Consider the following 27,722-nt stretch of genomic DNA (forward strand, 5'->3'; position numbering starts at 1 on the left):
AATACTCATTCCTCCCCTTCTAGGCACACTCATTAATCCGTTTGTCAACAAATTAAATGCCATTATCTTGCCAATGCTATTGTGTCCAACTGCCTGAGTGCCTTGGTGCCTCCCCACGCACTCTGAGCACGAGGCTGCTGAATGTTCATTAATGCAGAGAGTTTGAATTCCCAACGAGACACAAAACTGAGCCAAGAAAGGATTTGTGATACAGCAGCTGTGGGTGCCACTGCAGTGAGATTTTAGGAGATGGCCTAGAATGGTTTGGAGGGAAAGGTGCTCTGGTCAGACAATCCAGAGTGCCCAAAGGAGCGGGATTTGCCCAGGAGTTTGGACCTCTCTCATGTTCTGCATGACCCCAGCTCTGGATCCTCAGCACAGCAAGACATGGAGCTGTTGGAGGTCTAGAGGGCCACCAAAAGGATCAGAGGGATGGAATGCCTCTCCTGAGAGGGCAGCCTGAGAGAGCTGGGGTCAGCCAGCCTGGAGAAAAGAAGGCTCCACGGAGATCTTATTGCAGACTTTCAGTACTTGAAAGGAGCTTATAAAAAAGATGGAGACAAAGTTTTTGATAGGACCTGTTGTGGTAGAACATGGGGCAATATTTTTAAACTGAAAGAAGGAAGATTCAGGCTAAATACAAGGAAGAATTGTTTTATAATGAGGGTGGTAAAACACTGGAACACACTGCCCAGAGAGGTCGTAGATGCTTCATCACTGGAAATGTTCAATGTCAGGTTGGATGGGTCTCTGAGCAATTTGATCTCATTGAAGATGTCCCTGCTCATTTTAAGGGATTGGACTAAATACCTTTAAAGGTCCCTTCCAAAACAAACTATCCGATGATTCTGTGCTTAGGAGAGATTTAAACACTGATCTCCCCATTTGGTTGAGTGCTTCCCTCCTCTGGGGTAGGAAAAATAATCCTTATGGTCACTGCTGAGCCCAGAGTGGCTGGAAATGCACTTTGGAGGGAGCCTGGCCATGGCTGGATCAGAGTCAGCCTCCAGGCTCCCTGTGGGTCCCTCACCTGCTCAGGCAGGGATCAGGACATGTGACAGTGAAAGCCCAGCAGTGAGGCTCTGTGTGAGTCTGGGCACTGCCAGGGCAGCTGTATCTGAGCAGAATTCAAGGATGCTAATTTTGGACTTCATCACTGAACTTCCACCTGTGTCCTGCTTCAGCTTCATGCCTTTCTGGATCTATTCCCCTGTGCCCTCATCACAGCCTGGTCAATTTGATGAACTGCTCAGTGATTCAGCCTGCACTAACTTTCACAGCTAAGTGCTTTTGCCATCCTTGCAGAGACAATCCTGAAATGAGCAGTGCTTCACCATCTCAAACCAAAGCTTTGGAGACTGATTTCTTTTTTTAAGTATTTCACCAATTCCTTCTTCCACTCTAACTGCTCAGATCCAATTGCAAATCTTTTTTTGTGGCAGGGGCTTTTTGGTTATCAACTTTAACCTCAGGAAATACTCAACATTTCCTGGAGTCAGATACAGTAAAAGAAGACGCAGGAAGCAAGTTGAAATAATGTATTAGATAAGATAAAAATCATATTGGGAAATTAAACACACATCAAACTATTGGAAGGTCAGTTTTTAGGTGATATTCTGAGTTTGATACTCCTTGCCCTTTGGCTGTGTATTCCTAGACAGAAGAGTACTCATCCAGGAACTGTGCCACCACAGCTGTGTGCTCTAAGAAAATTCATTGCAGTTCTAAAAAGTTGCTTTGCCTTGCTATCCTCATTATTTAAAAAAAGGAGAAAAAGGCTTTAGGGAAGTAAAGGAAGCTCAGCAGTTTTCTCAGGAACATCAAAATGAACATTTCCTCAGTATTCTTGTATGTTTTATTCTTCACCTGCCTTGGCTGCTTGGCTGTTTCACACAGTTGCTTTCACAGTGGAAAAGAAGTGTTTCTAGCTGTGTGCCATGTGTTCAGTTTTTCTGAATGTTCCTGGCATTGTCCCCTGGCCTATCATTATTAACTTCATGTTCCATTAATCTTACTCATCTTCCCACTAGCCAAGAAACCTTCAGCACCCACGGAAGAACTGGAAGATGCCAGCCTGCCAGCATCTGAAGACAGTCCACAAGCCTTACTTGTACCTGAATCCACAGACTCCCCCCAGAAGCAGACAGAAAGAAACCCAGCACAGCTTCCCAGCCCTCCATTGCTCCCAGCTCCACCACCTAAGGCAATCTCCAAAATCACCAAGAGCATAACAGGTCAGTCATCACTGCTCAGTAAAGATTTCACCATCCTTGATGTGTTGTTCACCTCCACAGCACTGTCAAATCCTTTTCTCATGCCTGTTTTGAAGCCCCAAACTGCTGAGAATCACTCAGTTATACTGAAAGAGCAGTCACCATGTCTGGCTGCCTGATAACAATGCAGTGGTCTTTGTACTTCACATATTTATCTGAACCTCTCAGGGGATTATTTGTTGTGAGTCTACAGCACTAAACACACATAAATCAAACCAACTGCAAACATCTGCTGAATCTCATGCTCATATTGATATGCCATAAAACACAAGGAAGATTTAAATGTTTTCATTACCTGGGCTCCCACTGGAGAGCAGGACAGCAGCCAAAATCTAGTTCAAGTCAAAGGTTCTGCAGAGGTTTCTGTCTGAAGGGTTTGCTCTCTAGGGCAGGTCGAAACTAGAGCTATGAAATCTGCTCTGAAGAGTGATACACCTGGCAATTCTCTGTGCCAGACTTTATTGAACGTTTCCAAAAGCAATTCCCCTGGGCCTGATTTTCTAATGTATTGCCAATGTTGTTACATTTCTCAACATTCTGGCACTGCAGAAAGGGTGCTAAAATGAGAATGATTTTAGTTGGTTCCAATTTCAGGGCCCTACATATGGTAAAAGCAGCTAAAAGGTCCTTATTGCAAATGAAAATCAAGTCTTGACATCTGAATGTCAGACCTGTTGGATATTTAGGCTTTTAAATGACAGCCATTATGTGAGCCCTGATTTGCATCCACACTCATCATCTGGCACAATGAGAAGGGTTTTCAAAGTCACCAGGAAACAAAATATCAGAGGGGTTCTGTGACCTGACCACTGGTGGCTTAGAGAAAATATTGGGGTTTTCAGTCTCTTTAAAGAAAATTACAAGTATTTGTTTCCCATGGAAACAATTAATACTTTGTCTGTGCATAAAAGCTGTAATAACTCCAGTGGGAGCTGGATTCAAAATAGTATTTTAGTGCTCCTCAGGAGGTGCTGTTCAGGTTATTTCACTGTCCTGTGCTGTGGGTGAGGCTCGAGCGCCTCTCCTTCCCCCCTGCAAGAGGAACAGGCAGCCCCAGGCCCCATCTGCCTTTGCTCAGCTGAGGAGAAGGCCATGCTTGGCATCAGATGTATTTGGAAACTTGACCCACGCAGGGTATAGAGATTACACCTCCACCAAGCACTTCAGAGCACTTAGAGTTCAGATATTTTGCTGCTTAACTCAAGTATTTCTTGTAGCATCTGAGATATTTTGAGTTTTGGTATTTAATTCTCATTTACATCTTCCATGAAGAACAACTTTTAATTTTCTCAATGACTCCAGTAACTCTAGATCCTTTTCCAGTAGTGATTATACATGCTTATTTTTGTGGGGATGTGGGGGCAGTGCTAAGTTAAAATTAAACAAATACCGTCACTGAGTGAGAGGAAATACAAAAGTGTGGGGAGAGAGAAAGGGCAATTATGAAAGAAAACAAAGATGAAGAGGTTGAAAAGCTCTTTTGTGTTTAGTTTTTCCCCTCCCTTAACAATTCTAGGGATGCTGTCAGCAGAGGAGTGAGGAGTAAGTCAATTAATCAGAGAGAGGAGGAACAGGGCAAGGTGCCAAAACACCACTTTGCAAGATTATTCACTGAACATCTGCCATTAGGACAAATAAGGTATGATCTCAGGAAATTCTCAATATTGTCCAAAGTTACAATAAGGATGAAATTGGCCCTTGACCTGTTCCAGGAACAAGTTGGTGTAAAGACAAAACAAAGTCTTCTCTTTCCCTGCTTTGGGGTTGAGCTGAGCCCTGGCTCTTGCTCTGAGGAAACACAGACACCCTCTCTGTGTGCAGAGGATAAAGTGGCTCAGGAGATGGTTTTGTCCATCCCCTCAGGCCATGATTCAGTGGGCAGCAATTGATCAGAAATCAATTTATGATTTATGATCTCCACAGTAGCACAGGATCAAACCCCCCTTGAGTATCAAACCCAGCTTTGCTCAGCAGAGCTTGGCTGTCCCCTGGCTGGAGCAGCACCTGAGCAGTGCAGGAGGAGCTCTGGGATGGGAAGGTGGCTCACACATTGCACATCAGGCACTGGCTCTTGGAGCAATGCCCCTGAGCCTTCAGACTTCCCAGATTTTATACTGGGTAAGTTCTGGGCTAGTTTGAATAGAAATGAACAAAGACATTGCTAAGGGTCCTGGGCTGGAGGGACCCAAGTGTGCACAAACACCTCCAGAGATGAAAAAAGTAGTGTTAGACCTTCTTTAGAAGATAGATTTTGTTGTGGATGCAGCTCTCCTCACTGAAGGATGCTCTCTTCCTCACCCCACAAACCCAAAAAGAAACCAGGCTTAGTGTTGCCACACTCAGATTTTCAGTGTTTGACTTTGGTTATGATTTCAGGAGCTCTTAAGCAAACTTCAGAAAATTCATGGCTTTGGTACTCCTTTTGCAGGATGTTGTTTCTGAGAGGAGATATTTAATAACTGAAGTTAGTATTTTTGCCCTCTCTGGTTTTCTAGCAAGTTACCCTGCTGACTGGAACCAAGTCCTGGTTACAGGACTACTTCAGGATAATCCTGGCCTGAGCAGAAGTTTTTCTTTGCTATGAATTGAAGGATTTCTCTCCAAAGTAAGAAGGAAAACAAAGGAAAAATTACCTGTGAAAGCGTGTTTGTACCAAAGCTGAGCAAGCTGTGCCAGTTTAAATTCCTGCGTGCAGCACTAGGTGGCAACAAGGGACAAGAAATACTCTGGGATGAGGAGCTCAAATTGCCTTTATCCACCCACATGGTGTAAACATCTGCATGTGCCAGAGGCGTGGGACACGGATACAGGGGAGGGGGAAAGGGGAAGAGGACTGAAGAATAGAAAAACTAATCAGCATCTTTTTCAGGGCAGATGTTCAGTTATCCTAGGGGTGTTGTGTGAAGCCACCAAATTTACACCCAGGGAAATGTCCACTGTGCTTCAGACTCAAATGCTAGGAAATGTATAAAACAGTCTCAATGTGTAACTGTAATTTCAGACAAAAGGTTTACATTGCATAGAAAATAGCTGAATCTGGGGCTAAAAAGAGATTAAATTGCCCCACCCTTCTTTTTTTCTTGTTAATGCTCAGTACCCCATCTTTCATTTGGATGTCATTTGGCAAGTTTTGTTATGCAAACATTATCCTCATATTATAATGATTTTGGCATTTTCTCCACGGGCATATGAAAGACAGAGGTCTGGGCTGTGCAGCAATCACAGAGGAGCAGCTAATAGACACTGGTACATTTTGTCCAGACTCAGAACCACAGGGCATAAATTTTAATACAGTCTGCCAGAGTCCAGCAGAGAAAATGCTAGATTGAAAAGCCACCACAGCCTAAAACTTTGGTGGTTAGGGGCAGCAGTGTGGGCAACAAAAATGCGGTGGTGGGCTGGGAAAAAGGAGAATCTGATCCTGTGAGAAAGAGGGGAAGTGAAGGGGCATCTGTTTTGCTAGATTAAAGATCTGGAGTGGTGCAGCAAGAGCCTTTTGAACTCAGTTACTCAGCCAGTTACCTCACAGCAAGAGCAAAACATCACCATTTATCCTCTGTTCAATACAACAAATTAAGTTCAGTGCAGACTGTGCAAAAAGAAGAAAACAGAAAAAGCATTGCACAACCTTTTCCCCTCTTGTGTTTTGACAGCAGGAAGCGAAACGGACGATCCAGCCATGAAATCTCCTCCTTCCACCATCCTGAAGAACTATGTCATTGTGGGTTCCTCCCAAATCTCAGGACAAGCTGCCCTCTTCCACCCCTCTGGCCAGAAAAGCTGCGAGCCCCATGGCAGAGGCCAGGTAACAACGCCCACCGGTTCCCCTCACCTGGCTGCCGTTCATCTGCCTTTACCTCCCAGCAGAGTCATTGAAGAACTCCACAGGGCTCTGGCCACCAAACACCGGCAGGACAGGTACCTACAGCCTGCAGGCACAGGGCTGCATGAGGACACTCATCCCACCACTTCATTTTTCTTGGAAACTGTTCCTATCCTGTTAGTGTTTTAATTGCTGCTACAGCTTGGGTTTGCCTTCCTTGTGGTGTCGCTGCTTGGAAAAACATCCCTGGTTAAAGTGCTTCATTTGGCAGCTATTTCATTGTATGTTCTTCCTTTATAAGGAGGCTGCTGTGGTGCAGGAGTAGGTTTTCAAACAGGTAGAATCAGGTGATAGTCCTTGATCTACTGCAAAAGAAAATCTTCCCCCCAAGATACCAAGTAAGAGTAACAAAGGCCCATCCTGCTCCAAGTACTCTACACATGAGAAATGCTGCAATTTCTGTGTCTCTTGGCTGAGCACATACAAGATCCATTTTCAATACAAATGTTTTTGTGGGAGTACACTGGATGCTGTATCTGGGTTTCATTATAAGCCCTCCTGTATATCAGAGGACAGAGATAACTTTGCCATCCCAGAGCTTTGGAGTGAAGTTGGTAGCATTTCTCAGTTCCCTTAGAACTGCTGCCCCAGGGAACAGATTCACATGATGTCATTTCCAGGCCCTGTTCAACCTTTGTCATGATCATACAATACCATACGAATGGTCATATTTCATGCCATGCATGTTTTACATTAGAAAGATGTGTTATTGTGGGGTTTTTAATCACTACAGTGTCTCTTGTGACCATATATAAAAGAAAAACATTATTCACCACCCCTCCATGTCTTATTTTAATGGCAGAGACAGGAAAATAGTTCCACATTAGCCATTCTCAACTTGAAATTGCCATCCTGTGTTGGTCCATGCTGAACTCCCTGCCCTGCCCTTTATGAGCTACAGGATGTTTTTCACATTCTCATGTAAATTCCTACTGCAGCAATGAAACAATCTTTGTAAAATCTGGGCTGTGCATCTTCCACCCATAGCTTCCATGGAAGAGAAAGCAAAGGCTCTCCAAAAAAAAGGGTGGATGTCCGTCCCTCGAGAACGTCGAGTATGGAGCGCAACAAAGAGAAGGAGAACTCGTTGAGTTATGGCAGTGACTCAGAAAACAAGAGGAACTCGGTTAAAGAGTCGGATGAGAACAAAGAAAACATGATCATGAACTCAGAGCTCAAGGAAGAGTCTGTTTTTTATCAGGATGAGGAAGTTCTGAACGACTCTGTTATTTCTGGTAAGCAAAGTCACTGCATTACAAAGACACACTCCCACAACCAAGGGAGTGCTCTAAAGGCAGCAGAAAATGTTGGGAAGGGCAAATTCCTCTACTGTCACATCAGCTTTTGAACGAACACTGGTGAAAAGATGAAGTTAGATTGGAGGCACAGTGACTGTGATTGTCCTCCAGGTGTTGCACACTGAGCTGTATCACTGTGCTCCCCTCTCAGTTACTGGTGCACCCTTGGGCTGCTCTGTATGAACAGCAGCACTCCCAGACATCCCCCTGGGAGCAGCTAGAGCTTTCTGTACATCCAGAGCCAATGCTGCTGTGTTCTGCAATTTCTCAACTATTTTTCCATTCAGTGATGGTACATGGAAAAGTGATAGAGACCAATCAATCCAGGAAGGACAAACACATAGAGAAAATATCTTAAAGAATGAAGTTTCTCTCCATTTGGTCTGTTTTACCTCTTCTTGAGACATATGGGGAATGCATTTTATAATCCTGTGCAATTATTTAAGTGAGCTTTGGCAAAATAATCAGCTCTCATTAGAAAATTTGTCATTCAAGGTTTTTAATGTTTTCCATGTTAGCATGACAGATTCAATCTGAAATGAATCCTTCACTCTCTTCATGAATGCATTAAAAGAAGTCAGGCAGAGAACAATTTATCAAAAAAAATTGTTATAGCAGATGAAAGATGAATTTTAAAAGGTGTCTTTGAAAGCATGAGCCAGCAGACAGGACATGAGTTCTGCTGCTGTGTCTTAAGACACCAAGTAACAGAACAGACTCCTGAGGTAAGGCAAAAGAAAAGGGTCCTTTGCCTAATTGCTGTGCATTTAGGGATAGCTTAAAACATGACAAACACCTTTTAAGTTCTGCTTTTTTTTCTGGCTATGTGTGTAAAAGTGGCCTCTTTTAATAAAAATTCTAAGAGTTAGAGGCAGCCAGGCAAAAAAAATACATTATCCCAAACAAGCAAATCCAAATCTGAATATTTAACTGCTGAAGGTGAATCTCTCTATATTTAACAGATAATTATTCCTTATTATGATGATAGGAGGGCACTGGTTATTGTACAAGTTTCAGTGATATCTAGAAGCAGCTCTGGGCTTTCCACAATAAGTGCTTGAGTTTTGGAAAATTCCTGCAGTTGGGAGGACAGTGCTGGTGTACTGGGGATGGCTGAAGCCACCTGAGATAAACAGCTGCTTTGAAGATATTTGGGCATCATTGTGGCTGCAACAACACTGCTGCTTGGCCTAGAGGATGCTGAGCCCTGACTGATGTCCCAGAGCAAGCTGGGACATTCCCAAGGCATTTCTGGTGTGGAGGCACTGCTGGTGCCAGCATTCCCAGGGACAGCACCAGAACAATTCCCTAAACATCTCCAGATTCCTTCTGGTTTGAAGAGATCTGGGCTGGTTTCCAAGTCAGGGAGTAAAACTATCCATTAATGCTGAGCTGCTTTACAATCCCTGTCCTGCCTTAGCACTGTCACCTGCTCTGCCACTGCCACCACCACAGGGCACAGTGCCACAGCCCTGGGGTTACAGGGAGGTACAGACAAGTCACATAACTGGAAAAAGTGAGGAATTATGTCTTGGTTTTCTATTCTTACTCAATAAATCATTATTTGAAACCTCTGAAAACACAAGGCAAGACGAGCTTAAAAAACAGCATTACCAGAACATAGCCCACAACTGATAACTGGTGCAATCAAGGTCTGAACAACGTCAGGCAGTATTAGGATTTGCTTTTTAATTTATAGAACAGTGACTATGATAAAAAGAATAGTAAACGTACAGGAAATCAAATGTAATGATTTGACTGAATTGAAACAGGGAATTTTTACAGGAACCTGCAGCCTGAATATGAAAAGGGTGTGAATTTCCCAAGCATTTCTTGTTGACTTAGCTGAGGTGTAATAAATCACAAAACAATCCAGCCTGAGATAGATGGTCAGGGGGCAGACTGGCTCTGAATGTGTCTGACTGACTAAGAAAAATAACCCTTAGAAAAGAATACTTAAATAAGGGTGTTTGCAGGTTCAGTTTCTACTGAGGTAGTGATCAGGAAGGAATTTGCCTCAGGATGCTGGAAATGGATGTGGAGAAGAACAGCTTGGGGCTTTATTTTCTCTCTGTTCTCTAATTTTGTTTTATTCACATGCACTTATTTTCTCTTAATATATAGATTTTGCATGTATACTTGCATTTTAACCTGTTCTGGTAAATGATGTTTCATTAGGAACTGTCCACCTTTGATTGACAGAGTGAGCTGGCACTGTTAATTAGGATTTTGACCCCACTTTCTTTAAAGTCAATGACATAAATCCTACTGATTATGTCACTTTCTCTGCCCTGGACTCTGCATGGCCAGTGCTGCAGCTCCTGTGGACACACAGAGCTCCATGTCACAGAAACCTCCTGACATGGCCAAACTCCTCTTATAACCTCTTTAAAACACTCAGGTGAAACTGGGAACGTGTGCAGGGATTCCCAGGAGTTTTCTAGCCCTGAATGTCCTTCAGGTTATTTCCAGCGGGAATTCTGTTGGTTCCTCTGCACCCACTCCCAGCGTGGTGAGAAACCCTGTCAGAGTCCCAAATCTGTGGTTTTGTGAGCCAAAGCTCCTGATGGAGTCAGATATTCAGTTAGCAGAAGGCTCTGTGTGGCAGCAGCCAAATCATTTCACTTCCCTACCCATCTGTTAAATGTATATCTGCTATTTCAGACAGGGCTGTGTAGTTTAATTTAATTAATGCTTGCAACAGACTGTGAGAGCATTTCAAGGAAGGTGCTAAATAAGGGCACAGCTTTTTAGGCTCAGAAAAGGGGGTTTGAGCTGATTATGGTTTCTGAAAAGTTTAACTTTAGATCAATGCAACTACCAAAAAAAAGAGAGATTTTTCACTGCTCACAAAGGGAGACGAAAATTACTCTGCTACACTCTTTCCAACAGGTAAATGTGGGAAGGAGGCTGTACAGACTCCATCCACTGCATAAAGAAGTTTGAGATCAGTAGTGATAATAAAAAAGGAGGTCCACAGATCCCTAGCAAATAAAACCCCAGTATTTGGGAATGAGAACCTATTTAGGATTTTGAATCTTGCCAACCTCCAGAGCATCCTTTAAAAAATAGACTTTAATCCTATCTCAAATGCCAAACAAAAATACCAATTAAATGTCATTTTCTTTAAAGATGAGGTGACCTTCTCTAGAAAAGGTGAAGCATTAAACTTAAAAAATCCCAAACCCTTTAAAGCAAAAAGGAACCAAAACAAATTAACCTCCTATTACACACCATGCTCCCAAGATGAAAGAAAGATTTAACTGCAGTTCCTGCATGCCCTGAGGAATATTTTCCCTCTGCATTTGCAGAGGCTTTGTGTCTGAGCCCTGCTCAGCTGCTGTGTTGCTTTCTGACATTAATGTGTACAAATGCTCCTTGCACAGCAGCACACAGATCACTGTCACTCTGTGCCATTCCTACTCTCCAGAAGTTCCTGTTCCATCCCCAGGAGCTGCCTTTCTAATAACTTTCCTTTCAATGCATGTCCCAGGTACTTTGCCAAGAAAATGCAAGAAAGAACTGCTGGCAGTAAAGCTACGGAACAGACCAAGTAAGCAGGAGCTGGAAGACAGGAATATTTTCCCAAGGAGAACGGATGAGGAAAGACAGGAAATCCGGCAGCAAATTGAAATGAAACTCTCAAAGTAAGTGTTGTGAATGAGAACAGGGAGGAACCTCCCTTTACAATGGAGCATCCTCTGAGCCCTGTCAGAGGCACTGCCACCCACCCCCAGCTCCATTGCCTGCAGGCAACCATCCACAAACCAATACAGCACATTTTCAGCTGTCAATCAGCCACCGGAGAAATGAAATCTTAACTCTCTCTTCAGTCAGGATTGCCTTGATTTCAAGGGAAAACAAGACAGAAATCAATTTGGGAGACAAAATCCTGCCAAATCTACCTGCAGCTCTGCTGCTGCAATCAAGATTTGGAGGTCCTCCAGAAAACCCAGTGATTTAACAAAAATAGTAGTATAATTATTTATCAACCAGATTTGGCTTTGTCAGCTCGAGCTGAATGTGAGCATAAAGGCAATTGTTAGAGCTGCACATTTACTTGCCCAAGGGAAAGCTGCTGCCCTGGTGGCTGCCCTGGTGCCTTAAGGCAGAAGCAGCATTGCCCTCACCTGGGGAAGGTGCCTGTGTGAGTCCAGCTGCAGGCACAGCAGGGATGATCTGGTTTGATCAGTAACCAGGGCAACAGGGGAGAGCTGTGAGAGAAACAGCACCACTGTGGTGTGCAACCTAAAGCAAAGACTGAAGGTAACTGGGAGGCTCAGACTGCACCATTTGGGTTTTGTGTGTGCTTTTTTAAGGGTTGCATTTGGATATCTGCAAACATGAATATTTTAGAGGAGACAAAGTGGATTGTTAAATAATCTGTGCTGTGCTGCCCACACAGGGACAGTGAGCGCTGCTCACTGCCAAAATGCTTGGAAACAAATTGGGAAACATGAACAGAAATTCATTTTCAAGGCGTATTAAATATTAAATATCTCAAGCCTCTCCTGAAAGAAACATTTATTGATATTTAGACTAACTCATTCATGTGCATGCTTTTGATTAAACTTTACCTCCGGGGACAGGGAATGAGAACAAATGTGTGGATCAGAGCACAAGTCCTAATGGACCAGAGTTTATGGAGAACATCTCTGCCTTCACCACTCCTGCCCTCAGCTAAGGAACAAGCTCCTGAGGGAGCACAGAGGAGGTTCTGGTGCCGCTCATGGTGTCTCTGCAACAGCAGAGATGGAGTTATGATCCCTCCAGTCTCAGTGACTGCACAGCAGCACTTTGCACCCAAAGGGGAGCAGTGCTTTGTGCCAGGGGCTGCACAACTCAGTGTGGGTGGCAGACCCTGCCACAGAAAACATGTACATCCAGACAAGCAGAAAATATCCCCCTACAATGTACATTGAGTTCCAGGAGTTACAGGCAGAGCAGATCAGAGGTGTGTCCCATTAATACCCATCACTTCAGGAAGCAGAGATGGGCCTTGATCACCCTGACCTTGCAAGCTTTGTCCATGTACTTCAGGGAAATACTTCACATTGCACCCAAATATCATTAATTCTATTATTCTCATATCATGAGGTCTCTTCATATATAAGAGCCCAATCTGATTGCTTTAAAATACACAAAAAATGGTTTCCACCCTACTGCATCCTTAAAACCAATTCAACCATCACAAACTATTCACTGAATGAGAAGATTGTCATACCCAGCCCTATCGCCTATTGCTGAAATGCTTACAAGGTCACATCTCTTTTCAGCCCTGCCTGACTTCTCTTAGTCTGAAAGGTCTGATGGAATTGCAGCTTCAGGTGCTGTACTACAGTCTTTATCCCTTTATTTTCATTTACCATTTGTCTTGCTTAATAATGAGCCTAAAGAAATGCTGTGAGGGATGCATCCCTAGAGTCAAATGTCAGTACAAGGACTTGCAGAGGACACTGCTGGACAGGTGACAGGGGCTGGCCACCACCAGGAGGCAGGAAATTTGCTGTGTGTAAGTGAATGCAGCTAAGGGAGCCTCCCCTGCCTCCCATGCAGCAATCTGGGGTGCAGCCCATCAGTGTCACTGGTGATGTCTAGAGGATGGCTAAAAGCCATCTTTGTTCCAAGTGTTGGAAGTCAGGCCTTAATTTGGTTCCTTCTTCCTGGAACGTGGATGATTGAGCGCATTTCGGGGAACAGACGGCGCAGAGATTGCTGGAATAGCCAGGAAAAAAGGCAAAACAGATTGGGAGCAGTCTCCCACACAACTTCCAGCACATATGTGCTGGCAGAGCTCAGCTCAGCTCTTAACTCATCCACCAGAATAGAACATGACCGTGCAAACAAGCTCAGGTGGTGGATGAATGCAGGAAAATATTTACAACACCAGGAAAAGCAAGTGGGTGTCCAAAAAACCCAACAGCCAACCAACAAAGTAAAAGTGAATTCTGGCAAAGGCCAAAGAGCCAAAGCCCTAGAGATATCCCTTTGGAGTTTCTGACTAGGACTCACCCCACGAAACCCAGGCCACCCCAGAGCCCACACTCAGAGCAGAGCCTGGCTGTGGTGTGGCAATGAAACCAAACTGGGAAGAGTGAAGTTCTTGGATGAGCTTTTGAGGTGTTAGCACTCATTCATGTCACTGGTACTTTTGCAGCACGGTCTCTGTGTGACAACTTGGAGGTTTACAGCTAGGGAATGTAGTGCTGGGGTGGGAAGTGCTGCCTGGGAGATGGGATCCAGTAGAAATGTAGGTAGGGCTTTGCCACTACCTGTGCAGAAAAGAGCAGCACTGCTGCTGCAATAGCAACACTTAGATAACAGCAAATCCACATGTACCATCAGGCTATAGATCTGTGTTTAGCACAAAGAATGATCTGTGGGCAGATCAGCTAGTAGTTATTCAATGGCTGACTGCATAAGAATGGCACATAACCAGGCAGTTGTTAACAGGGTCGATATTTTTCAGCACAGTTGCAGGGGTTTGATGGTCTGTATCTCTCTAGCAAATTGTCTCAGCCTCACACCAAACACAGCCTCACTCTGTACTCTGGAGGGAAAGATGTACTGACATAGATAATGTGCAAAATACACCAAATAACGGTGTTTATGTAGCTTTAAAAATGGGGAGACAAAAGAAGAGCATCGTCTCAAAACTGCTGTATTATTTAAGTGGTTCTGGTTGTAACACATTTCGACAGCAGCTGTGAACCTGCTGAGAAAAGCTACTCTGCTATCACTCTGATGGGTGTTTATGAAGTCAAAGCTAAAACCCCTATTTTCCTTCACTTTCCCACTCATTCCATCTCAAAAAAGAGATTGGGAAATTCTGTATTTTGAGACAAATTCTACTTTTACAGCAGTGCAAATCTACCGACTTCAGATTTATTATTGACTGACAGTGGCGTGAGGAGAGATTCCAGGATTCATTTATGTGCATCGTTGCTTTTGAAAAGTGTATTTCCTGTATTTCGTGCTCCCAGCCAATTTAATCTACCACTTGTTGCTGTGGAAACATGGACTTTTCTCTCCTCCTCTCTCCAAAATGGCAGTATTCCAGTTTTCCCTACGCTGTAGTGCTTCTCTTACTAATCCATGCATCTCCAGTGCCCCAGAGCATGGTGAACTCTTGGAATACTCTACTGTGCATCAGGCAAGAAGGCTCCCAACAGATCTTGGTTCCATTATTGTGTGTTCAGAGCACAGATAATAAGCCCTCGATGGAATTCAGTGAATTGAGAGCTCTTTGTGTCACGAGGCAGAAAAGACATTTGCAAGTAGGATTGTTTGCAATATCTGCTTCCTGTCTCACAGACACACTTTGTTCTAGAAGGGGTTTCAGCTGAAACCTGGGGGAGTGAAACTCTTGCTAGACTGAAGGGTGACTCAGGAAAATGTTGTTTAATTAAATTTGATATCTGGCTGTTTAGAAAGTTGATGTTTGAAGTGCCTGGGTGGCTTGTGCTTCTTGAGAATGCAACCAGAGTTAAGACACTCCAATATAACTTAATGTCTCAATGAAAATACAAATTCCTTGAAAAGATTATACTTGTAATATTCACTTCGTGTACTGCTTCACCAGTTCTGGTATTTGTACAAGTACACATGATGCGTAAAGTGGCACTTAGAAGATGATGGGGACAGGAATTAAATACAGAAACGTGGGCAGAGGAGTCAGACAGGAAGAACAAAGGGTTTTTGTACACAGAGAGGAACCAAAACCTGAGCACCTAAAGCTGATCTTTACCACATTGAAAACATTGGCTTGGGGAAGTGGATGATGCTGGACCAAGGTTTCCTGGCAACCAGAAGTGAAGAGGAGGCATCTTTATTCACTTGTTACCACATCTGGAATCTGTAGGTGTGGTGCTGCCCTGAGGTTCCTGGAGAAGCATTTTTGAGTTGACTCACCCAGGAACTGCAGATGTAGCCAAAAGCACACCCAGATGAGACCCTGGTTTGTCCCTCAGGTAACAGAGTGTGAAGTTCACAGTGCTGCTGGAGACAGAACAATGCCAAGCAAAAAGCACTTCAGACTGGCAGCCTAAAAGCAAAACAGCGCCACAGCTCAGCACAGAGCACTCACAAAGACAGTTTCACCTACTGACAGCACAAAAGCTGTGCCATGTTTCCCAAGGACAGCACATCCAGTGCCACTTCTCCACAGAAATGTCTCAGGGCAGCTTTGCTCACTGAAAATCCATCAGCCCTTCAAACTGAGATACTCAGCAGGGAACTGGGCTGAATGCACAGAACTTTGGGGAACATTTTGTTTAGATTGACCAAAAAGAAAAGTAAGTGGGTACATGTACAGACTACTGGCAGTCGAAATGCAGAAGTTTAGGAGATGCCAAGCCTAAGCTCACCTGGGGATTAGCAAGGTTTTTCTGATGAATTTCTAGCTGTGCTCCAACTCCCAGTGACTGGACTAAAAATCCAGGGAACTGCCCTAATTTCAGAAGGCTGGGAAGACTTGACACAGATTCATTCCAGAGACAGAAAGGCAGGGGGGGCAGGTACAAAAAACAGATCAGCTGTCAGCACTAATTGGCTCTGTACAATTTAATGTATTTCATTACTGGGCAGGAACCATCCAGGTAAGCATCTCACTGATGCTAAAAATAACCTCAGCAGGCTCAGAGTGGGTGTGTGTGCAAGGCTCAGCTCCTCACACCAGACAGGAGCTAAATATAGAACCACAATTGAATTCTGTGGGCGTGGGGAGCCAAGGGAGTCTCCTGTCTCCTCACTCTGCTCCAGCAAGATGTGCTGCAGCTGGGGGCTGCTGTCAGACCCGCTCATGGCTGCAGGATTTTATTAGGAGCATGCACAGCATCCATGTGCTCAGTGAGGATTTGGGATTTTTTTAATGGTTTGCCCCTTTTCAGTTATGGCCTCTGCTTTTCAGGCTTTTTTTTCAGGGAAAGAAAGGTGTTGTGAGGGATGGAGGGAGGAGCAGTAGGAAGAATGGAGGAGGTATAAGTGAAGCTGAGATTTTTTTTTTTTTGGGTGCTGCCTCCAGGATTAAGAAGTCCAGATTCCAAGGTCTGAATATTCCCTATGCTCTTCCTTGGTGTTAGGCAGTGACACACAGCTGGAAACCCTGCTGTGAACACAGTGACAGACAGCACTGGCCTGGTCAAGGGGCTGGGGGTTAGTGCCTGCTGCCAGAGTTCCTGAGACAGCTTTCAAGGGTAAAAATTAGCAGGGGAGGGACAACACTCAAGTGTCATTAAGGTCTCCAAGCAATGAGTAAGTTCAGCCTCCTGTTTATATGGCTTTTCAAGTCCAGGGGAGATGTAGTGCAGTTTAAATAAAGCATTAGAGAGGGTTCAAGTGCATCTGTACATGCTGTACCTTGACAACGCTGTCCTCTTGTCTAAAGGGCTGAGAAAGGTTTGTTCCCTTTCAGGTATTAAACTCCAAGAATAGAACCAAACTCACTAACACCAATCCCTGGTCAGCAAGTAGACCCGAGCTCCCTGAGTGTGTGATCATACCAGGCCCTCTAGACAGTAGCTCTTGAACAAGAGGTGCTTCCTTGCTTCAGCAGCACTTGTACAATTAATTATGGAGCACCCAGTCAGCTCTGGACAAGAGCCTTGGTCTGCAGCTGAACCAGAATGAGCAATTTGTTGTCTCAGACCAGCTCACAGCTCATCTGCAAGAATTTTTGAACCCACAAATTCACTTATAAAGGGTTGAACCATGGTTGCCTTTGTCCTGGGTAATTTCCTGGTTTGAGCCCAAGCGCACGACCCAGAGGTGCTCGCAGTGCAGGCCTGCATTGCTGAGGATTCAGCATTCACCTCCTGAAAATGGGGAGTATTTGTGCAAACAGGAGGCAGTGTCACTGCAGAGGCAGTAAATTCTGCCAGGCAACAACATGAAGTTCCAAATTCCCAGGGCACTGCTGATTAAAGATTGTCTTCTGAGAAGACACTATCTCCTTCCACTGCTCTGTTCTACTTCCCTGGCTCCAGTGCTGGGAATTCCTAATCAAACCTGTTTTCCACAGCACAGTGAAGGCAAGGGCAGCAGGTCAGAGCACAGCAGGCAAGAGAAGTGCAGAGCAGCAGGTGGAAACACAGATAGGAATATACAGGGCCTTTTCTGGGACACAGAGTCAATTCCTCGAATAGATCTGACATAAGTGGCACAAGTGAAACTAGATATAAAAAAATCAGAGTGCAGAAAGCTGTAAGTATCACAGGAGAGCATAATCATATAAATAAACTTGCAGAAAAACTGCTTAAGCAAGTGTCATTGAATAAGGAAAAAGCCTTTTTGGGAAGAAAATAGTGCACTTGTTTTGCCCTGCCAACCCACCCACAACCAGCAGCTCATGCTCAGCTGAGATCCCTTCCCAGAAATTGGGTAACTCCCCACGCCTGAAGATCTGGGCTCAACCCCTGTGGTGAGACAAGCAGTCATAAAGCAAAGAGGAAATGCATAAAATGCCAGTAATGCTCTGTAATGCTTCACCTTACACTGGATTATGATTCAGGTCCTTGAGCTTGTGTGGGTCTGCAGTAAAAGTAATTACAGAAAGAAATTACTTTAATTTAATTTGCAGAGCTTAATCGATGGAAACCAAAGTAAGCTGCTCTTGTTGTCACAGTGATTTGTGCTGTTGTGGGATGAAAAGCTGACCAGAACAAGGTGCTGTAACACTTGTGAGCCCCTGATAACCCAAGGATTGGGCAGGGAGGGATTCAGGCATTCACAGTGCCAGCCCTCACTTTGCATAGGCATGGTCACTGTGTCACTGAGAGGATTTAGGATTATGGTTTTTTGGGTTAGATCTATTAATGAAATTCAGGAAAAATGTTTTCTGCACTTAAAGCCAAGCACTCACTTCAGTTAGTTGGAACAGAAGCCAGATGGGATGGACAGTGTGTATCTGAAAGGCTGTGAACTGTATAAGCACAGTCTCTGCCAGAAAGAGGTTTGGCTGCTTTTTTTTTAACACATCCATTTCAGATGTGCCACTTCAAAGCATTTGAGGACAAAAGAGAGGGGTAAAGTTTGGATATTGTGTTGGTTCTCCTCCCACTTGCCTTTTCAACCTAATCAAATTAATAGGCAGACTGGATATCAATGAGTGTCACCATGATTGTTGCAGTGGACTGCCTCCAGAATACCTAAATGGTCAGTTCTCCCACAAAATCTGAAATGTGGCTTGGTTTGGAGAAGAAAAAGCTCCTTAATGTGCAGAGCCACAGCTGCACACACTGTCCCTGGGGCACAGCACTGAGCTATCCCTGCTTTATGAGGAGGGTTCTCAGATGAATCACCTGTGCTTTCCCATGAAGAACTTGATCATATTTTTGGGCTCTCCTCCAAGACAACTGTGTCTCAGCACATGTGATCCAAGGAAACTGTAATTCATACTCTGCAGTTTCTGGTTCACCAAATTCTGTGAGTTACTACAGTTCCCTCCTCCTGCTGCTCTGAGCACAACTTCTGTAGTCTGGTTCATTCAGGATCTCAATTCCTCGAGGAATCCCAGGCTTGGGCTTGCTGCTTTCATATGGAAAACTGGGTCAGTCTAGCACAGTTCCTGTGTTTTTGAAATAACTTCAGAGAAGGTGAGGGGGAGGGGGAGAAAAATGAAAGAAATAAATATTTAGAAAACAGGAAGTGGGGGAAGGAGAGAAAACAGGTCAGAACAGAAGGTCACTGATTTTCCTCAATAGATGATGTGCAATTGTATCAATTATTAAAATGTGGCTCTAGCTAAGTCTCTCTGACTCCATTGCCTGTGCCCAGCTGGAAAGATGCAGCTGTGTAACCAGGTCTTGGGAGCTTCTTGAGTCAGCCAGAGTATTGCAAGCTCCCTTCAGTATCTGTTTTTCAGGATAATTAACTCATCCAAGTAGGCAGCACACTTCCTTGACCCCCCCAGACTCTAGAGAGTGGTTTTTTTTTTTCTGGAAAACACTCTTATTTTCTGTCTTTTCCTTTAGCTCTCACATACAACACACCAGAAAACAAACAAACAAAACCAAGCACTCCCAGCTTTATCAATCCATGCTCATGGTTTTATCCAGTGAAATTAAGAAGAAATGGAGGTTGAGGGCCTCCTCCTGTTGAAAGTCCACTTATGCAGAGGACATCAAGGCCACTGGGAAACAAGAACCAGCCGGCTAACAAAATCTGAGTCTTAAATCACATTAGAAACAAATACTGCAATCTGGTTAGTCCATTGTTCTGCAAAGATGTGTCAGTAACTTTGCTTTCATAAAGCTATACAGAATACAGGCAAGAAACAAAGAACAGGATAAAACCTGAGTGCCTCACTGCAGGAAAAAACCTGTCAAAACCAAGACTATATGGCTCACAGATGAACCACCAGTGTCATTTGCTTGAGATGATCATATTCATTAAACAAATTAAATTCTGAATGAATTAATACTTCATTAGTTTCTCAGAAATTATGTTAAAAAAATTAAAGCCAGGCCCTCTCAGCAGTCTCTGCAGAAAGCAGCTGGCCTGTTGCACAGAGATCAGCCTAATTTGAGGGTGTCTGCAAAAGCCATATTCTGGCCAGGCTACACTGCAGCCTTGTTATAATCATCACCGGGAGTGGCTGCAGCACTTCCAAATACCACCCAGCTGGGGAAAAATCCTCCTTCTCGAGAGAAGGTTAAACAAACCAGCACTGATGTGGTAAGGGACGTTTTATTTAGGGGCGTTGGGCAGTTAAGCTTACAGAAATCCCTTTATCAGCCTGTTTACACCATGAAGGAAAAGGTAACAGGGAATGAATTATGTGTGTGGAAATGCCAAGCTCAGGTCCAGGGGTGATGGGAGCAGGAGGCTCGGGGTCAGCAGGGAGTTTTGGTGGGGGAGAGGCCCAGCACTGCAATGCTGGGACTTGCTGAGCACCAGCTGCAGGGACAGGAGCAGCTGCAAAAGGCAGGAAAATGGCTCTGAGGGAGGTGTGTGCACAGAGCCAGGACCTGTCTGAGCTCTGGGAGCCACTGCCAGTTCCCACAGCTCTGCCTGCCCTTCCCCACCTGCAGTCCATCCTCAGGCAGGGAACAATTCTGAGGACAATCACGGAGGTGCTACCAGGGGACCTTTCCTGAGAGCACTCCCAAAGGTTTTGCGTGGCAGCCTTGAGCTTTGGCAGTGACAGTTCGTGTTGTACCACAACAAATCACGGCTGTAACTTCCAAACATGATGTTACATAATTGAATTCTTACATTTTATTCAGTTTTCAGAAGATCAGAATATTCTGTTCTATGTGAAATTTGCCAGCAAATTCTATTTGGATTTTCGTGACCATAGCTAAACACAGTATCCTAAACATAGTTAAGGAGGATCCCAGAAGGCTCTGGGGAAGAGCAGGCAGAATATGAGGAAGACATTTTAAAACTCAAATCCTGCCTATATTTTCCTGTAAGTTAGCCTGTCTGCAGTGCTCAGTGTCACAGTGGCATCAAGTGACAAGTCATACTCCTCACTCTGTCCAATTTGAAAAACAAAAGAGAACAGAATTACTGAAATACCACTTGCACGGAAGTTAATAAATTCCCAGAGGGGCTGCAAATCTGGTTTTTCAGACAGGACAGTTTGCCACATTCTCCTAATCTGTACAACAGATATAACCACATAGACCAGCTTTGCAGAGCACTGTGAGAGCTGCTGGTGAAAGAACTACAAAATTGATGATTATTGAGACCAGGGGACACACACTCCTACAGACTTTTTGGTCCACATCTTTGAGCTGTCAGTGGAATTTCTCATTTCACTCTGCACTGAGAGCAGGAACACTTTGTCTTGAAAAACCAACAGTTAACCTCAAGAGACAATTTGAAAGAAGCGAAATTATTAAAAGCAAATAAGAGTGCAATAAAGAGCAGGATTCAGAGCCTGCTGCGGGCAAAGGCTGGTGTGGCTGTGGCCACAGTGACAGTGTGAGGCCAAGCTGCTGGTCTGACTGTCCTGGAAAATGCTGGGCCAGCAATAGTGTGCACGAGAGGAACAGAAACTAGTACAGCAGATGGTGAAATGCTGTCTGCAGGCAGGGATACCCCATCCTTGGAGAGGCTGTGTGGGTGAGTGACAGGCGAGAACTGGAAGGTGCTGCCTTGCCAGGGGAGCATTCCCAGCGAGGTTTCTGTAGCCTGGGAGCAGCTGTGCAGCCACACACAGCTCCCAGCAGGGTCTGGCTGTCCCAGCAGCAGCTGCAGCTCCTCAAACTGCTGTCATTTAGGCTTTTGCTTCAGGGATTACACAAAGCAGTAGGAGAGTGCTGCATTTGCCTTGATTTACTTCAGTAATTCAGAAAGCTGCTCCTTGGCATCAAGCCTGACACTACAAAGGGTTTGCAAAAAGTGCCACAGCATGCCCCCTCCTGCCTGGAGCTGCTGGGTTAGGAGTTTCACAGCTCCATACCCCCAGCTCTGGGGTAAATCTTCACTGCAAAGCCACCTTGCAGAGGTTTATTTGTCACCTCCCAGACTTTGCAGATTGCCAAAGGGTCCTTGGTATGCACCTCCAGGTGACAGGGAAGGATGTTCTTCAGACCTCACACCTCATGGGGAAATTCCCAGCAGCTCACACCCATGGCAAGAAGGGCCACTCTCAAATCCTTTTGCATCTGGTGGGGGGGGGGGGGGAGGAGAATTGACACACAGCTGCCAGCCCACACACACCAATACTTTGTCTGCTTTCTGCAAATCCAGCTGTGGTTTCTTCCAGTGACCCAAATCCCACAGCTGCACATTGCAGTGGCATCTGTTGTAGGGGAAAGGGAAACTGTTTATGGATTAAGTGCACAGTACTGCAGGATCTTAGTGCAGCCCTGAGCATCCCAGCTGAGGCCAGGACACACTGGGACACTTCCTTCCACAGACAATATCTCTGTTTGGTGCCCTGTGAAACAGAGCTGGAACTACAGACAGAACTGACATGACTCCCTGTCATCCTGTCCCTGTCCTCACTGGCTGCCATGGCTGGAATTGCACTCCTGGCTTCCCAGGAAATTGAGTCATGAGCCTACAGACATTTCATTTTGTACAGGGCACAAAGGTGGCTGACAAGCCAGCCCTAGCCTCCCTGGAAGAGAACAGGCACAAACATTGCATTAGGGATTGTTCAGACAGTGAAGTCAAAACCTAGCTTTTTTCTTTTCTTACCTTTTCCCCCTTTTCTTATTTTTTTATCATAACCCAGTAAGCACCCAGGAGTATGCAACTGTCACTAGAACAGGAAAGTCTCAGGTCAGTGGCAGTCCCCTCCACTGGGCTGAGATTTGCCTCTGTCTGCTGCTTATTTCAGACTCCCTCCTGCTGCTCATGCAGTTGCTATCAGAGTAGATTTTAGTATCACTTCAGCAGTAGATATGTAGCATTGCTTTTTTGTTCTGTAGGAACACAGAGCTCCATTCCTGTTTCAAGAGAGAAAAGAAAGGGGGGAAAAAAAGAAAGAAAATCGCCTGCTTTACAATGAAATGTTCTTAACTATTTTCAGTGACCTGCACAATGTGACCAGGTCATACTCAGCACTTGGTTTTCCCTGGAAGACCCTCCAGTACCCATTTTATACCCAGGCTGAGGCCTTCAGCAGAGGAGGGGCACTGGGAGCTGCACCACTCACTCTGTTATTTGAAGAGTATGTTCTTTCAGGACTTTGCCTTGCTGAGCTATTTTTAGCTTGAAAATATTCCCCAAACCAGCTCTTTGCCCAGCTGCAAGGCAGAGCAGAAGTGAGAACAAGCTGCTGTTGATGAGAACAGTGCTGCTCACACTAACATTGCTGCTGAACAAGACACTCATCAAACTACAGACAGGGAATATCTTTGGCTGAACAACCCATTGCACTTCTGTCACCCAAATAACTAGATATTGTAATTCTATCACAAACAGGACAGACCCACTCTCCAGAAGCTCTGTTAAACCACAGAGTGGGAAAGCAGGTGGAAGGGAGATGAGGAATCTGCTGCTCTGAAATAAGCAGTTATTACATTTAAACCCCATGCCAGCATGCTAGCTCTTGCATATTAACTAATAACTCAGATGAAATTTAAAGCTGTTATTTTACATTGGTCCCACAACGTGCAACAGCATCCTCCAAGAGTCCTCATCCGAGTGTGGAGAGAAGTATGAAAGCAAAAGCCTGATGAAGGTGGGGGGGAGGATGCTCAGCAGCTGCACTGAGCTTTGGGGCAGGGCTTTGGACTGGGCCCTGATCTGCTCCCAGCTGTGCCTGGCCCTTCTTCCTCACACCTTGGGAAATTAGACACCCAAAGGTCAAATGCAGCAGGGCTTTCACAGGTGGTGAGAACGGTGATTACCCTCAAACCTTCTCCACCTGAATCCTCTGACACAGTTAGATCCTGGCTGTGTTGTTGTTTCAGCCCACACAGTGCTCACAGCCCTGTGCAATAACAAACCTGTCACAGGGCAGGTCCGCCAGGGACATGGGTTGTGACACAAGGGTCATGCTGGGTAAGTGTGTGGTTTCTATTTCAGCTGAAATCTGAACCCTTTGCAGGCCTCCTATCACAGAAATGATAATGATGGACAACTGTAATTGCCTGGTAGATGAGTGACAACATAATTAACTGAACTCATGCTGATTTGCAGCTTTGAAAATCCAGACAGAACTAAGGGCCAAACAAATAAATAACACATGTAATTAAGGCAACATTTATAGCCTCTGTGTTTATCTGCAGTTTTCTTATTTGGATGAAAAAAATAGTACATGATGGCACAGAGACACAAATGTCAGGGAACTTTAAAGAATGCAACTCACAGCATTTACCAGACCAGCTGACCCTTTTCACACTGTTCTTAGCTCCCTACTACCAGAGAAGTTCAGCAACTGCTCTTAAGATGATACTACAAGGGCTGGAGAATCTCTACTTTGGGGTTGCTCAGCCTAGGGACAAGAAGCTTCTAAGGAGACAATGCTGGGGCCTTCCAGGGATTAAAGAGGGTTATATAAAAAGAGGCAGAGCCTCTTACATGGGCAGATAGTGATAGGTCGGGGGGAATGGTTTTAGACTGAAGAAAGGTTGGGTTAGATTAGATGAGAGAAAGAATATTTTTACAGTGAGGGTGGTAAAACACTAGAACAGGTTACTCAGAGAGGTGGTGGATGGCCCATTCCTAGAAACATTCAGTGTCAGGTTGGATGAGGCTCTGAACAACCTGATCTACTTGAAGATGTCCCTGCTCATCGCAGGGGCGTTGGACAAGATGCCTTTAAAGGTTCTTTCTACCTCAAACTATCCTGATTCTATGATATGTTTTCCTGTTACGGGAAATGCTGGCACATCAGTTCCCACTTTTTACATGATCCAGAATTACCTTGGGGTAAAAACAAGTTGTGTCTCAGTGTCTGCCTTCTAATTTTGTACAGACAGTAACAGAGAAGTCCCTCCCACCACAGATTTACTACTACCCATAATTGTACATTGCAAGCAGGCACAGAGCAGTGCGTGGGTGACTCAAAGCCCTGGCACACATCCTCTTCACAGCTACTTATAGGAAGGATGAAAATAAACTTCTTGTTGAATTGAACATGATGTTCTGGCAACAGAGCTGCCTATTTAAGAGGCAGAGCCTCTGCCTCCTGATGGGCAGCAGACACAAGAAGCTTTATGAGAAGCAAAACCAGGGCACTCCCATTTCTCCTCCCTTTGCCTGGGCTGTGAGAGGGATCCTTCCCACCACCTCCCTTCCCAATTCATCTGCAAAACCACCTGACATGAGGAACAATCAATGCAGTTGCTGCTGGCTACAGCTCATTTACTGATGGCTGGATTGATTGCTCCCTTGTCAGCGCAGGGTCCACAGGCACATGCACGTGTCCAAGTCTACCCAGTTCACTCCTCCCTTTGGAGAGGATCATCAGAATCACATGGATCTTACTAACACCAGCAACAGGATTCCAAAGTGGAACTTTTGGCTTCAGCTACAAATCCAAAAGAAATTCAGTTTTGTGGCAATCATATACACAGCTACTGTGCAACAGAGTCTATGAAAAAAATATATTTGGGAAACAGGAACACATTTTGGGGACAGATAAGGAACCACAGAAACCTGAGCTGTTTTTTACTGGATTCTGCTTGAATGCTTCCTTGAGTCTGCCAGGGAGGTGAGATGCAGACTAATCAGAGGAGAGGAGAGGACTAGAAAGGAAGAGTGTCTGAGGTGTGGAAAGTCAGCACAGCCCCATATGCACATAGGGGGGCTGTACCTGTCCCAAATTTGCCTCTCATCAGCCATCCTGTGCCCACAGCTGCAAGCCCTCAGCCTGCTGTGGCTTTGCTGGGATGCAGCTCCCACAAAGGACAATGCAGACCCTGCTGAGGGTAACTGTGAGGGCAGAGGATGGGGCAGCAGCTCCTCCTCCCAGGACACATTGATGCATTGATGTCTGACAGCAGCCCTGGGTGCTGGTGACATGCTGATCCTCAGCCTGCTGAGCACTCAGTCACCTGTAACTGTCCAATATGATCATTCCTTGTGTAACAGTGCTCCCAAGGCATTCACCCCCTTCAATGAGAAGGAGACAATCTGGCAGTGTGAAGCAAATATTGATCTCTGATCAGCAGTCAGAGGCACATGTGCGAGTAGCTGCCTTCACAAACGTGACCTTGCTCCAGAGGGGATGAGCCATTTGTGGCTTTCCCCACACTCCAAATCCACATCTGCACTTGTGCTCGTGTCCAGCAGGATCCTGGCAGGAACTCTGATGGGAAGAGGGAAGCCTGTTTTGCTGCAATTATATACCACACATGTTCACCAAGGGAATAAGCCAGACACCACAGCTCCCCTGCCCCTCTTGAGAGCAGAGGGAGCTCATGGATGTCCCAGGATTCCCATGTGCACCTTGGGAAAACAAATACCTCGAGGCCATGTGCAAACTGAGCACTGAGCTGCCTTGAGACCCAGCTGGCTGTACCTGCAGGGTGTTCTGGGGAGAGCCACAGGTAACTGAGCTAACTTGCAATGACCTGCTCCTCTCACCCACAGGAGGAACACTGGGAGAACATGGGAACAAGCAAAGTCTTTGGCTTTTTAGAGATTATAATAAATACATACGTGTTATCTCTCTGAACCCAAATTACTGGAGAAAACATTCTAAAGGTAGCCTAAAAATATACCCAGAACATTTCCAAGCTTCAAACTACTGAAGAATACCTGCTGCTTGAAGGTTTATGCTCGCTTTGCGCAGAACAATGGTAACACAAAATCTTTGCAATTTTTCTGAACATAAGAAAGAGCTGCACATAAAATACTATGTGTCCATTCTCTTTTGCCCCCACACACTTAGGGTGACTAGTATTATGAGGAAATGTTGGTGTCTGTCCAAACTTGGAGCATCTCTGACAGATGTGCAGCAATCTTTGAACTGTACCCAGACACCACTTACAGCACAATGACTCTGGTGCCTCCAGTTGTGCTCAGTTTCCCAGAGGCAGCTGCAGTCACCTCTGAGATGCTGCCAGTCCAGCTCACTGCTGCTCTTGGCATCCCTTGGTTTAACTAACAGGGAAGCAAAATCCTGAACTGAGCAATCCTCATATGAGACCATGGCAATTCCACTGACGCTGGGGGAAGCTGGACAGAGGTAGGAGCAGCCTGCAAGTAACTGCAGCATTTTCAAGAAAGGTTCAAGATCTTCCCCAAAGGAGCCGGCCCCAGTGGTGCTCAGAGGGAGGCTCTGCCTCACCAGGCAGCACAGAAATACCCAAACCTAGGTTTTCATAACACCCTAGACCAGAAGAGCATTAATTGGCTGTTTTTCCCAGAGGCAAGAAATAGATACCCAAATCAGCTGAAAGGAAATCGTTACTGTCACACAACAGAAGTGGTGGACTATGTGAGTGCTCCCCATGGAGCTCACAGTCACCTTGCTGAGGTGAGTCCACGTGGGGCTGTGAGTCCCTGAGTGAAAAAAAAGAACAGAAATGAAAAGCACAAGACTCACCCAGCCACGACCATGCTGTGTTGCAGTAGTGCTGGAGCCTCCTGTCCACCTCAGGCCTTCGGATGGCACCTCCAGCCATGGCTGCTGGGCAGCACAGGAGCCAGGCTGGCCCCGGGTGAGCCCTCCTCAGCCAGGGGCAGGGACTTCACTGGATCCACAGGAAATGAGTCAGGAGACTGATTCAAAAATCACCTGCACCTGCCTCATACAAAATCCTCTCTCTGCAAAGCCCGTAGGGACCATCCATAATTACTGAGGGCTCAGCCTTCGCAAGGGCTCCTTCATGGCAGGTGTGTGCTTCATCCTCCAGAGCC

General features: G+C 45.2%; 1 protein-coding gene across 1 annotated transcript in view; it reads left to right on the plus strand.

Moving 5' to 3' along the window:
• Nucleotides 1-27,722, plus strand: part of PHACTR3 (phosphatase and actin regulator 3) — a gene marked incomplete at its 5' end in the record, with an annotated part of 99,649 nt that overhangs the window by 59,920 nt on the left and 12,007 nt on the right. Inside the window, 4 exons of the mRNA XM_084217808.1 lie at nucleotides 2,031-2,234; nucleotides 5,927-6,191; nucleotides 7,144-7,391; nucleotides 10,948-11,101. Coding sequence (XP_084073934.1) covers nucleotides 2,031-2,234; nucleotides 5,927-6,191; nucleotides 7,144-7,391; nucleotides 10,948-11,101 — 871 coding nt within the window. The remainder of the gene's footprint in view (nucleotides 1-2,030; nucleotides 2,235-5,926; nucleotides 6,192-7,143; nucleotides 7,392-10,947; nucleotides 11,102-27,722) is intronic.

The sequence above is a fragment of the Fringilla coelebs genome, assembly GCF_963513975.1.
Source record: "Fringilla coelebs genome assembly, chromosome: 18".
NCBI lineage: Eukaryota > Metazoa > Chordata > Aves > Passeriformes > Fringillidae > Fringilla > Fringilla coelebs.